Source organism: Rhincodon typus, chromosome 9, assembly GCF_021869965.1.
Source record: "Rhincodon typus isolate 14 chromosome 9, sRhiTyp1.1, whole genome shotgun sequence".
NCBI classification, from domain to species: domain Eukaryota; kingdom Metazoa; phylum Chordata; class Chondrichthyes; order Orectolobiformes; family Rhincodontidae; genus Rhincodon; species Rhincodon typus.
Genome location: NC_063340.1, coordinates 89,093,146 through 89,106,114, shown reverse-complemented (window position 1 = coordinate 89,106,114; position 12,969 = coordinate 89,093,146). Strand labels below are relative to the sequence as shown.

At 44.1% G+C, this 12,969-nt stretch overlaps 1 protein-coding gene across 2 annotated transcripts; it reads right to left on the bottom strand.

Moving 5' to 3' along the window:
* Positions 1-4,177: 4,177 nt before the first annotated feature.
* oprm1 (opioid receptor, mu 1) lies at positions 4,178-12,715 on the bottom strand. Of its 2 annotated transcripts, none has more exons than XM_020531620.2 (3): positions 12,441-12,715; positions 5,393-5,745; positions 4,178-4,710 (listed from the first exon to the last, which is right to left on the bottom strand). In XM_020531620.2, the coding sequence occupies exons 1-3, from the start codon at positions 12,713-12,715 to the stop codon at positions 4,178-4,180; spliced, it is 1,161 nt and encodes a 386-aa protein (XP_020387209.2). The 2 variants fall into 2 exon arrangements, with proteins under 2 accessions (XP_020387209.2, XP_020387208.1); XM_020531619.2 differs by having other exon boundaries at positions 4,178-4,704; positions 12,441-12,571.
* Positions 12,716-12,969: the final 254 nt, after the last annotated feature.

Below are 12,969 nucleotides of genomic sequence, written 5' to 3'. Positions count from 1 at the left end.
CTGTAATGCCCTTTGCAGTCAAAAACCTATCAACCTCTACACCCAAATGTGGATGCTCAGTCATTAAGTATATTGAAGGCTAAGAATTCCAAAGACACACTTTCTGACTGGAACAATTTCAGAAAGGAATCTAGTGAAATTCCGTTACACCTTCTCTAAAGCAAATATCTAATTTCATGGTTAATTTGGCCATTAATGGAAAGCAAAATTGAAATACAGTTTAAACTGAGCAACTGTTCCCATCCTACATGAGGAAAAGGGTGCTGATTGGTTGGCAAATGGACTCTGATTTGTTTACCAACCAGCACCCTGTTTCTCATGCAATTTAAATTGCTGTCCCCTTTGGAATTCTCGCATCTGTCCTGATGGCTGCAAGACAAAAACTTTCTACAGCATGTTTTATTAAAGCAATACTCATGTTCCGTACTGCAAGAAACTGCTCTTGTGTTATTATTTCAGTATTTTATTTTCAGTATCTACAGTATTTTGTGTTGCCGTTCTCTATCTATTGCCTTCTGTTACCAGGTCAAAATTAATTTCTTGTAATTTTGTTTGCTTATTTCTTTGTAGGGCACTATTATTGAAAAAGACAGGGTTTTAGTTACTAATGGCTTGTTATTTATATTGTTAATACTTATTGATGACATATTATAAACAGAGACTGAGGTGACACTGCATTGGTAGATGGGAAGCAGACATATGTGATGCTATATTCTGTAAATAAATGTAATGTCAAGAAAAGTATTAGTATTTAAGTATTTTCCTTCACTAACTGTTTTGGACTGTATTACTATGACAAAACAATGGTAGTCTGGCTCCAATAAAGTGGGCCAGACAAACACGAAGGGCTGAAACAAGGCAAAGAACAGTGGATGCCAGAGATCTGAAACAAAAACTGAAATTGCTGGTGAAATTCAGCAGGTCTGGCAACATCCGTGGGAAGAAAGCAGAGTTAACGTTTCATCAGTTCTGCTGAAGAGTCACTGGACTCGAAATGTTAACTCTGCTTTCTTCCCACAGATGCTGCCAGACTTGCTGAGTTTCGCCAGCAATTTCTGTTTTTGTTTCAAACAGTAAGGGCTGCACAGGTGCTGAGTAATGGAGCAACTCTGAGAAAGAACAGCCTTTCCACTCTCTTTCTCAAGCAAATGAATGATGATGTATCACTGTTGTTATGTGTGAATGTGCTTCAACATTAACGAAGTAAGAGAACAGTGTCAACCAGCTAACATCAACAGAGGTGAGTGATTACAGATGGGAGTTCTGAAGAGGAAGGCTTGTGGCAAGATTGCGAGAGACTAAAACATTAAGAAGAAAAATGGTCCATAGGGAACATTAAGTGTCTGAACTGCAATGGATAAAAATAGAAAGCTGGAACAAGGAGAACACAGTACAAACCAAAAGGCATTAATTTCTAAACACACAGTAAGGGACAGCTCATAGAATCATAATTCACTACAGTGTTGAAGCAGGCCATTAACTCCACCAAGTTCACACCAACCCTCTGAAAATCATTCCACCCAGACCCCATCTCTGTAGCCATGTATTTCCCTTGGCTAAACCACCTAGCCTGCACATCCCTGTACACTATAGGCAATTTAGCATGGCCAATCCACCTAACCTGCACATCTTTGGACATTGGGAGGAAACCAGAGCACCCAGAGGAAACCCATGCGGACACAGAGAGAACATGCAAACTCCACATAGTCATCCAAGGGTGGAATTGAACTTGGTCTCTGGTGCTGTGAGGCAGCAGTGCTAACCACTGAGCTACTGGGGAAAATGGAATATTTAAATTCAATGGTGTTGTGATGAATTTAGACAAAGAAATTTAGTAATGAGCAAAGGAAACAAAATAATAATCCCTCTCCTCCTAATCATGTTATTTTAAAGAATTTCCTTAATATGTTTATGTAATAGTTCCTTGCACACTGTTTCAATGAAGTCACTGGACACTAGAGGCAATTTAGCATGGCCAATCCAGCTCAACTGCACATCTTTGGACATTGGAAGGAAACCCACGCAGACACAGGGATAACGTGCAAACTCCACATAGTCACCCAAGGGTGGAATTGAACCTGGGCCCTTGGTGCTGTGAGGCAGCAGTGCTAACCACTGAGTCGCTGGAAAAAAAATGGAATATTTAAATTCAATGGTGTTATGATTAATGTACAGAAAGAAATTTAATAATGAGCAAAGCAAACAATATAATAATCCCTCTTCTCCCAATCATTTATTTTAAAGAATTTCCTTCATATGTTTATGTCATAATTGCTTGTGCACTGTTTCAAGAGGTCACTAGCCTGTTTATTGCATTTGGGTAAGTGCCAATTATGAGGAACACAAAGGAAGTGGGTGCAAAGAATTGAACAGAAACATGAACACTGTATATTAAACCTCATTGTGAGTCATAAACCACAAGATGATGTACAACAACATTTTCTGTCTTCTCTTCTTCCAAATGGCCTCTCGTTTCAGGTAACCCTTGGTATTTGCTGTGGTTTGTTTCCTTTGAATGTTTCACATCTGTGATAAACTGTGACAGTGAGAGCTGGAAAACTATTCAACTGAGCAGGTGGGTGTGGTATGGATTTGTCACAGTTGAGCTTAATTCCACCTTCAGACAGTCCCATTACAGATTACTGGCCCTTCTCTCTTTCTTAATCCAAACCTTGGGGCACTGAGACCCACTGTAGTGTCTCCATGCCTATCACAGATGAAAAGATTTGCCTTTTTGTTTCTTTCATCAGATATAGTATTACTGGATTTGTTGCCCATCCCTAAGTGCCCTTGAACTGAGGGGCATTTGACAGTTAAACATTATTGTTATGGGACTGTGGTCAGATGCAGGCTAGCCTGGGTAAGGATGCCAAATTTCCTTCTATAAAGGACAGTAGTGAACCAGATGGGCTTTTACAACACCCCATAATAGTTGTTATGGTCACCATCATTCCAGATTGATTAAAAAAGTTTAAAGTCCATTAATTGTGGTGGCATATGAACCCATGTCCCCTTGTCATTAACCTGGACCTCTAGATTACTCATAGAGTACATTACTATTAGGCCACTGTCTCCTCCAGACCAGGGATTCAACCTGTTGCAGTCATTTCCATCACTCACTGGATACAGAGGCTATTTCAATGAGAAAGCTCCAATTTTATATTTCACCTGAGGGTTCACATTTCACGAGCAAATGTTGAGACTGAAGGCCTTCTACTATTAAAAAAAGAACATTTTCGGGATATTATCTCTGTTCTGTTCCCTTCAGAGTACATATAATTTAGTTGGCACTGCATGCTAGAAATCATGTTACCACTGAGGACTTGCATTTTCCCTCCTTAGAATGGATCAGGTTCACCTCAACCAGGGTGGAAGAGCATCCTGTTACGTAAGGATCCGAAATAAAGGAGCAAACATTCCTGGAGTCGAAGGACAAAGTACCGAACGACATAAAGGTTTGCAAATGTTAAAAGCCAACAGGCATAGCTTTTCTGCTGGTCCAGTAATATAAAAAAAGATGATATGTGCTGTGAAACTGAACTCAGTACAAGGTTGGTAAGACCCCATGGACATTTGGCCCATAACCTGTACTCCGTTAACTGAGTATAGACAGGGAGTTATAATGGCAATTCCACAGTTTATCGACAGGGGCTTGGGGACAGTGGGGGTGGGTGGTGCGGGCGGAACATAGGATAAAACAGGGTGAAAAGATTGGTATCAGCAGAGTTCCGGTTTCTGATAGATTTCCAGTCATCAACCTGACATTCTTCTGGCGGAAATTCTGGCATCGAACAGACTCACATGGTTGAATAGTCTATCGTAACTATTGGCATATGAAGGAGCGACATTTGGATGGTGTGCAGGGAAGGCTACTCCTAATGGATATTGGATTACACGCCAGTGCCACAGTTCAGAAAAGGAGAGGAAGAAAATTTGGAGGGATGTGGGTGCGGCTAGGGTAGGAATAAATATGAAGGGACAGGATTGTGGTTCCCATTGCAAGATTTTCTCTGTTAATTAACGAGAAATCACTGGCAACAATCAAGTATTGGGCATTAGCTCAGAAGCCCAAATGGCTGTCTTCCCTGTGTTACAGTCCTGTTGTGATTTGGGTGAGTTCGGAGTTGAGGTCCTCTCCCTGGTGCGAGTGGGATTCTAGAGACATCTGCATGCCTAGTCATACCTGGTGGTTAGTCCTATCAGCCGTGTGGATGGTGGATGGCAGCTCCCGGGCGTGGTTCCGAACCCGGTTGGAGCTTTGGTACTGGATGGTTGAGGAAGTGGGCACGCAGAACTCCCGGAAACACCGCTTGAAGTTCTCATCCAGGAAGGCATAGAGGACAGGGTTGAGGCAGCTGTTGGTGTAGCCCAGGGCAATGCAGAAGTGCCAGGCCACTGCCGCGAAGAGGGTGGATGGGATCTTCACCAGGGCCCTGAGGATGACGTAGATGTGGATGGGCGTCCAGCAGATGATGAAGACAGCCACCACCACAAGGACCATCCTGGTAATCCTCCGAAGGTTCCTGTCCTTCTCCTTTGAGCCAGAGAGCATGCGGACACTCTTCAGGCGCAGGATCATCAGGCCATAGCACACAGTGATGATCAAGACTGGCATAACAAAGGCAAAGATGAAGACGCAGATCCTCAGGAGGTTATCCCAGTACCAGGAAGGATGTGGGAATTTCAGTGTACAATCTGTTACTCCTAAAACTGAAAGAGTGAGAAGGATAAAAACAAATTGTGGCTTGATGGCCATATGTTTCATATGTCCATAACAGGTCCCATGGACAAGCATTCTATGATGATGGACAGGGCCAGATTTTCTGCCTATCTTTTCTGGCCTATATCATTGCAGAGTCTTCTGCATAATAATATAGAAATTCCAAATCCCATGGGCTGGATATTACAGTTCTGTACTGGCCAGGGCAGGGTGAGAACTGTGATAATAAACTAAAGAACTAAAAAAAAAAGCAAGTAATCTTTCCATCAACTATCGCCCACCCCAACCTGTCTCCCATGTCACAGAAGGTGGGGAACATGTAAGGCAGGTTATTCCAGCAGCAGATAGAGATGGAGTAGTTCAGCAGCTGTTACTGCGTGGCCTGCCATTAGGCAGTAAGAGTACGATACCTCCTGCGGGGTCTGCTGTACCCATTGGAAGCCCACCCCACTAAGTTCATACTCCATCTTTAAACCTAACCGAGGCCTCTAAAGACTCTTAAATCTGATTTTCCAAAGCACCTTGCCCCATGCCATCTTATGGGAAAGATGAGAAACGAGACCACAACAGTGACCAGGTTTGGGTGGCAAAGCTGAGCTGTCTGGGAAATTTCTCCTCGGGAGAATGGGATGGATACTGTAGGTGTTGGGGCACCCATTGCCTGGCACTTACCACTGTCAAACCTTGTAGTTGCCATTATCATCACAGGCAGCCCAATAGCCGAGGACAGGATCCAGATGCAAACGTTGACGATCTTGGCATTCCGTGGTGTGCGAAAATCCAGAGCTTTAACTGGGTGGCAGACAGCAATGTAGCGGTCCATGCTCATGGTGGTGAGGGTGAATATACTGGTGAACATATTGTAATAATCGATGGACATGATCACCTTGCAAAACAGCTTCCCAAAGGGCCAGGTTCCCATCAGGTAGTTGACACTTTGGAAAGGCAGTGTGCTGGTGGCCAAAGCATCAGCCAGAGCAAGGTTGAAAATGTAGATATTGGTGGCTGTTTTCATTTTGGTGTACCTGAAAATCAAAGCAGGTGAAATATCGGGAGGTCAGTACATGAGCAACAAGAGTATCTATGGGTAACAAAAGTAAAATACTGTGGATGCAGAAAAGAGAGTTATACAATCTTACAGCATGGAAACAGATTCTTCAGTCTAATTCGTCCTTGCTGACCAGATATCCCAAACTTAACTAGTCCCATTTGCCTGTGTTTTGCCCATATTCATCTAAACCTTTCCTATTCATGTCCCTGTCCAAATGTTGTGAACGTCCCCACCTCTACCACTTCCTCTGGCAGCTCATTCCGCCTTCTGTGTGAAAACATTGACGTTTTTAAAACTTTCCCCTCTCACATTAAGCCTATGCTCTCTAGTCTTAGACTCCCCTACACATGGGAAAAGACTTGGGTATTCACCTTATTTATGCTCCTCGCGATCTTATAAACCTCTATAACATCACCCCTCAGCCTCCTTATGCTCCAAGGAAGAAAGTCTCAGCCTATCTAGCCTCTCCTTATAACTCAAACCCTCCAGTCCTGGTAACATTCTTGTAAATATTTTCGACACCCTTTCTAGTTTAACAACATCCTTCCTATTTTAACTTGTCTGTTTATAACCATCCTTAGGCAACTGTGTGTAGAATTTGCACATTCTCCCCATGTCTGCGTGAGTTTCCTATGGGTGCTCAAGTTTCAACCCTCAGTCCAAAGATGTGCAGGTTAGGGTGAATTGGCCATGCTAAATTGCCCATTGTGCCTAGGAAATGCAGGCCAGTTGGATTAGCATGGGAAATGCAAGGTTACAGGGATAGGGTAGGCGGCTGGGTTTGTGTGGGATGCTCTTAGGAAGATCAGTGTGGACTCAATGGACCAAATAACCTGCTTCCACACTGTAGGGATTCTATGATGCTGTAGCAAGACAACCAGAGTTGTATGCAATATTTAAAATGTGACCCCACTAATGTCTTGTAAAGCCACGACATGATGTCCCAAACTCCTATACTCAATGCTCTGATCAATAAAGGCCAAACGTCTTTTTCACCACCTTGTCTACCCTGATAATGTGCACACTGCTTTCAAGGAACTATGACCCTGCACCCCAGGTCCCTTGTTTGACAACACTCCCCAGGATGCTACGATTAACTGAGTAAATCCTGCCCTGGTTTGCCTTACTGAAATGCAACACCTCGCATTTTATTAAATTAAACTCCATCTGCCACTTCTTGGCCCATTGATCCATCTGATCAAGATCTCTTTGTACTCTTGGATGACTGTCTTCACTGTACCATCAATTTTCACTGGAGAAACTCAGCAGATCTGGCTGCATCTGTGGAGAGAGAAACAGTGTTACCATTTTGAGCCTGGTATGACTCGTCTTCAGAATCCTTCAGTTCTTCATTAATTCTGAAGAAGAGTCATATCAGACTCAAAACGGTACCTCTGTTTCTCTCTCCACAGATGCAGCCAGACCTGCTGAGTTTCTCCAGCATTTTCTGTGGGAGTGCCCATAGACCAGTACGTACCACTGTGAACACTCAGGGAATTACAACAAAATTCTTCTACAGTCATCACCTTACCACTATCCTTAAATGAGTTAGTCCCTGGTACACTCAGCTCATTAGCAGCACAGGTTAGATATTGACTGAAGGTCCCCATACACTCGCTCACATCAAATATTTTTAGGGCAGGTAATGTACAGATTAAATATATCATAAAGTTCCTTCTACATTGTCCCACCAAAAACTCCTAGGACAGGTACCACACTAGATGAAATAGAGTGAAGGTCTCAACACACTGTCCCATTAAGTGCTCCCAAGATTAAACACAGAATTGTGGAGAAACTCAGCAGATCTGGCAACATCTGTGGAGCGAGAAGCAGAGCTAACATTTTGAGTTCGATATGACTTTTTTTTTCAGAATGCTCCATTACAGAGGGATCTGGGTGTACTTGTACATGAATCACAAAAAGCTAGCATGAAAATGCTGGAAGTAATTAGGAAGACAAATTGAATGTTGGCCATTACTGCAAGGGAGGTGGAATATAAAAGTAAAGAAATATTGCTATAACTATACAAGACATTGGTGAGACCACACCTGGATTAATGTGTATCATTTCTGTGCTTACTTGAAGCAACTAAAATGTGGTTAATTAGGCATCAAATGGTCCCATGATCAAACATAGAGAATTTCAGAAAAACTCAGCAGGTCTGGCTGGATCATCATAGAATCCCTACAGTGTGGAAGCAGGCCATTTGGCCCATTGAGTCCGCACCGACCCTCTGAAGAGCATCCTACCCAGACCCACCCCCTACATTTCCCACCCTAGACACTATGGGCAATTTAGCATAGCCAATCCAACTAACCTGCACATCTTTGGATTGTGGGAGAAAACTGGAGCACCTGGAGGAAACTCACACAGACATGGGGAGAATGTGCAACCTCCACACAGACAGTTGTTCAAATTGAACCCAGGTCCCCGGTGCTGTGAGGCAGCAGTGCTAACCACTGTGCCACCGTGCTGCTGTGGAGAGAGAAACAGACCGAAAGGTTTGTATCTGATATGACTCTTCCTCAGAATTGAAGAACAATTGAAGGATTCTAAAGAAGAGTCATTCCCGACTCTCAATGTTTACACCATTTCTCTCTAATTGCTGGGGTGAAAGAATTATCTGAGGAGGAAAGGACAGGCAGGTTGGATATAATCTCATGGGGGTTTAGCAGAATGAAAAGTGATCTTATTGAAACATTAGATTCTGAGGAAGCTCAACAGAGAAGATGATTGAAGGATGCTTCCCCATGTGGGGAGTCCAGAATCAGGAGAATCAGTTTAAAAAAAACATGTCTCCCATTTACGATTGAGATGTGGAGACATTTCTTCTCTCAAATGTTTGATTTCTCTTTCTCAGAGAGCAGTGGAGGTTGGATCATTGAACATATTCAAGGCTGAGTTAGAATTTTGATTTACAAGGCAGTCAAGTGTTATGGGCAGTTGTGGAAGGCATATGGCGCAGGTAGAAAAATTGAGACCATAATCAGATCAGGCATGATCTTATTGAATGATGGATCAGGCGAAGGAGTTGAATGGCCTACTCCTGTTTCTTATGTAGGCACAGCATAAATTAGAAAGGAAAGATATATTTACACGTAAATAGTACATTTCATGAACACTGGATATCACAAAACACATTTGAACTCCAGTTATTGTTGCAATTCAGGAAATGTAACCATCAATGTGTGTCTTGTAAGCTCCCACAAAGACAAACAGATAATCTGAGCGGAGCTGGAGGAACACAGCAGGCCAGGCAACTTCAGAGGAGCAGGAAAGCTGATGTTTTGGGTCAGGACCCTTCTTCAGAAATGGGGGAGGGGGAAGGGAGCTCTGAAATAAATAGAGAGAAGGGGTGGGGCTGGGCAAGGTAGGTGGGATGGTGATAGGTGAGTGCAGGTAGGCAGTGGTGGGGATTGGTCAGTGAGATGGGAGAAGTGGATAGATGGGAGAGAAGACGGACAGGTCAAGGAGGCGAGGATGAGAGGAATCAAGAAAACCTTCCACATCAGACAGATGTTCACCTGCACATCCGCTAATGTGGTTTATGGCATCCGTTGCTCCCAATGTGGCCTCCTCTTCATCGGTGAGACCAAGCGGAGGCCCGGAGACCACGTTGTACAGCACCTGCGCTCGGTTCGCGACAAACGACAACACATTCCAGTCACGAACCACTTCAACTCCCCCTCCCACTCCCTGGACAACATGTCCATCCTGGGCCTCCTCCAGTGTCATAACGATGTCACCCGGAAACTGGAGGAGCAGCACCTCATATTCCGCCTCGGGAGCCTACAGCCAAATGGTCTCAATGCGGTCCTTACTAGTTTCAAAATCTCCCCACCTCTGGCCTCTTCCCATGACCAAACCTCCATCTCATCCCTGTCCGTCTTCTCTCCCAACTATCCGCTCCTCCCACCTCACTGACTAATCCCCACCACTGCCTACTTGCACTCACCTATCATCATCCCACCTGCCTTCCCCAGCCCCACCACTCGTTTCCCTATTTATTTCAGAGCTCCCTTCCCCCTCCCCCATTTCTGAAGAAGGGTCCCGACCTGAAGCTTCAGCTTTCCTGCTCCTCTGATGCTGCCTGGCCTGCTGAGTTCCTCCAGCTCCACACTGTGTTATCTCTGACTCCAGCATCAGCAGTTCTTACTATCTCTCAATCAGATAATCTGTTTTTGATTGTGACGTTGATTGACGGATAGATATTGGCCAGATCACTGAGATTATCTTTCCCATTTTGCCTGCTCGAAAAAGTGTCATGACTTATTTTGTTACATTTGGGAGCAGATGGGAAGGGTTTGGGCAATTCCTTCATTTGACATCTCATTGAAAAGACAGGTTCCTTCACTAATTAACCTGCAATTTGCCCTGCGAGTATTTGCTAGGACGAAACAATAAAGTTCCTTCTACACTACCCTTTCAAACAGAGATTCAGCATCCTGCAGTTCAAGTCAGATCAATTGTCATAGATTGCAAGGCAAAGTTATAGATTAAGGAAATGTCCTGTGAAAAGAATAATGGCACCAAGGAGCCTAGGAAAATTAGAGTCAATGGGTATCAAAGGGCAAACTCTCTGCAGGTTGAAGTCATACCAGCACATACGTGCTGGTTGTGGTTGTTGCAGGGCAGCCATCTCAGATCCAGGACAGCTCTGCAGGAGTTCCTCAGGGTACTGTCCTAGGCCCTTCAATCTTCAGCTGCTTCACTAATGACCTTTTCTCCATCATAAAGTTAGAAGAGGAGATGTGCAATCATCGGTGAACAATGTTCAGAACCTGTCATGATTCCTCAGTTACTGAAGCAGTCCTTGTCCAAATGCAACAGGATCTAGACAATATCTCGGTTTGGGCTGACAAGTGGCAAGTAACATTAATGCCATAAAAATGCCAGCTAATTCCCAATAAGAGACAATCTAACTACCGTCCCTTCACATTCAATGGTGTGACCTTACAATCAACATCCTTGGCATTACCATTGACTGAACTCAACTGGACTCACCACATAAACACAGTGGTTACAGGAGCAGGTCAGATACTAGGAATCCTACAATGAATAACTCACCTCCTGACTCCCTAAAGCCTGTTCACCATCTACAAGGCACAAAGCAGGAGTGTGATGGAATGCTTCCCATTTGCCTGGATGAATGCAGCCCCAACAACACTCAAGAAACTTGACAGCATCCAGGAAGCAGCCTACTTGATTGGCATCACATCCAAAAGCATCCATGCCCTTCGCCACTGATGCTCAGAAGCAGAAGCGTGTACTTTCGACAAGATACACTGCAGAAATTCACCAAAGATGGTCAGACAGCACCCTCCAAACTCATAATCACTTTCATCTAGAAGGACATAGGAACCATGGACCATCCTGACTTGGAAATATATTGCTGTTTCTTAACTGTCGCTAGTTCAAAATTCTGGAATTCCCTCCCTAAGGGTTTTGTGGGTCTATCTATAGCACATGGACTGCAGTGTTTCAAGAAGGCAGCTCACCACCACCTTCTCAAGGGGCAACTAGGGATGGGCAATAAATGCTGGCCAGCTTTATCCACATCCCATGAGTGAATAAAAAAAGATAATGAGTGGTGGGTGGATTTGGATGGTTATTAAATTGTAAAAGAGCTATTATTACTTGAGAATAGGGAATGAGAACTAGAACCTTTTTTGCAGCACCTTTCAGTTGTGAACAAGTCATACGAAGCTCAAACTATTCACTCGGCTTCTCTCTCTACGGATGTGCTGCCAGATTTGCTGAGTTTTTCTAGCATTCTCTGCCGTTGTCTCAGATTGAAATATCGAGTCATTCTAATTTGCTGGTAGTCTGAGACTGTGTCATCTTCCTTCAGCTCTTGATGACCTGGTCTGCAGACTGGGGTGTAGTTGGGTGCCACCTCGGTGTTAGAGTGCATTTGATTGAAAGGAAGTATGTTTGATTTTCTCGATCAGTATATCACGATGTCAGTTTTGTCCTTCCCTTAGGGATAGCACTAGAGTTTCACCAGTGGATATGGATGGGGCTGGGGAGAGGGGTTGGTGAGAGGAGAGTGGAGGAGTTGATAATTAGGTTTTGAGGAGCGCTTAAAGGTAGTTCCTATTGAAAACGTGAGAAAGGAGTTTATAAAGGGGCGAAAATGTACACCGAGGATTGCGCGATTCGAAATGAGGGTCTGTCTGAGCGTCCTTTAGATGCTGCATTCCCACACTTACCGGTTAGATGGCGCTGTTTGAGCAACTAAGACAAGTGACAAACCTATCCCACCCCATAGATATCTATTAAATACAGATATTAATCCATAAACATTCAATCAGTCCACAGAAAAGCAATTATTAACGTGAAAATCACGCAATTCATCTCTACAGAATTGAACTGTGCCGAACTTCTCAAATCCATGCATCAACATCGAATGTACAGTAGTTCTGAAGGTTGTGCACATTGTCTTGTATGTAAACAAGAACATTGTACTGAAGTTAGACGCCCAGACTACCAATCAATGAAGTGAGGCGAGTGAGGGATGGTACTCGAGTCAAACTCCGTTGATGCTGGCAGAGGTTTCGCGAGAGAGACAGACAGAGACACACACACACACACACACAGACACACAGACAAAGACAGAGGCAGCGAGAGGGGACGAAAGGATGTTTTGGAGTTGAGATTGTACATTACCTGACAATGACATACATGACCAGGACGTTGCCCACCAGTCCCAGCACACAGACAATGGAGTAAAGAGCAGTGATGATGATGGCGATGATGATTGAAGCCGAACTCTTGCTCAGAGGGACGCTCTCGGTGCCGTTACACGGGTTCGAGCTGGAGTTGATGCAGAGATAGGACCAGTTGGCTGAGCCCAGGCTGGAATTCATAGTGATCAGGCTAGTCTGGCAGAGCTGGGACCCGTTGGCAGCTAGATCAATGCAGGGCTGGGCGAGTAGCTCCATTGCAATGTTTTTCTTTTGCTTTTAGCAGAACGTAAGAGATTCTTTTTTTCAAAAGAAAAGGAGTACTGTTGATTCAAAACTTCAGCAGATCCTCAGATGTGATAAGTGCGACGCATCTTCTGGTCAGTGCAATGCTCTAAATGAATTGAGCTCACTCGGGGCAGCAGTAGCGAAAAGCTCAACGCTCCTCACGTTATATGCAAAGGGAACACTGTTGGTCTCTGGGCACCTAGGCTGTCTGTGGTACTGGTTGA

Excerpts from the sequence above, each read along its gene's own strand:
- oprm1 (XM_020531620.2), bottom strand. The coding sequence starts at position 12,715 with ATGGAGCTACTCGCCCAGCCCTGCATTGATCTAGCTGCCAACGGGTCC. Across the intron at positions 5,746-12,440 it reads GTCATGTATGTCATTGTCAG|GTACACCAAAATGAAAACAG; the intron begins GTAATGTACAAT and ends TTTGATTTTCAG. Across the intron at positions 4,711-5,392 it reads AACTACAAGGTTTGACAGTG|TTTTAGGAGTAACAGATTGT; the intron begins GTAAGTGCCAGG and ends TCACTCTTTCAG.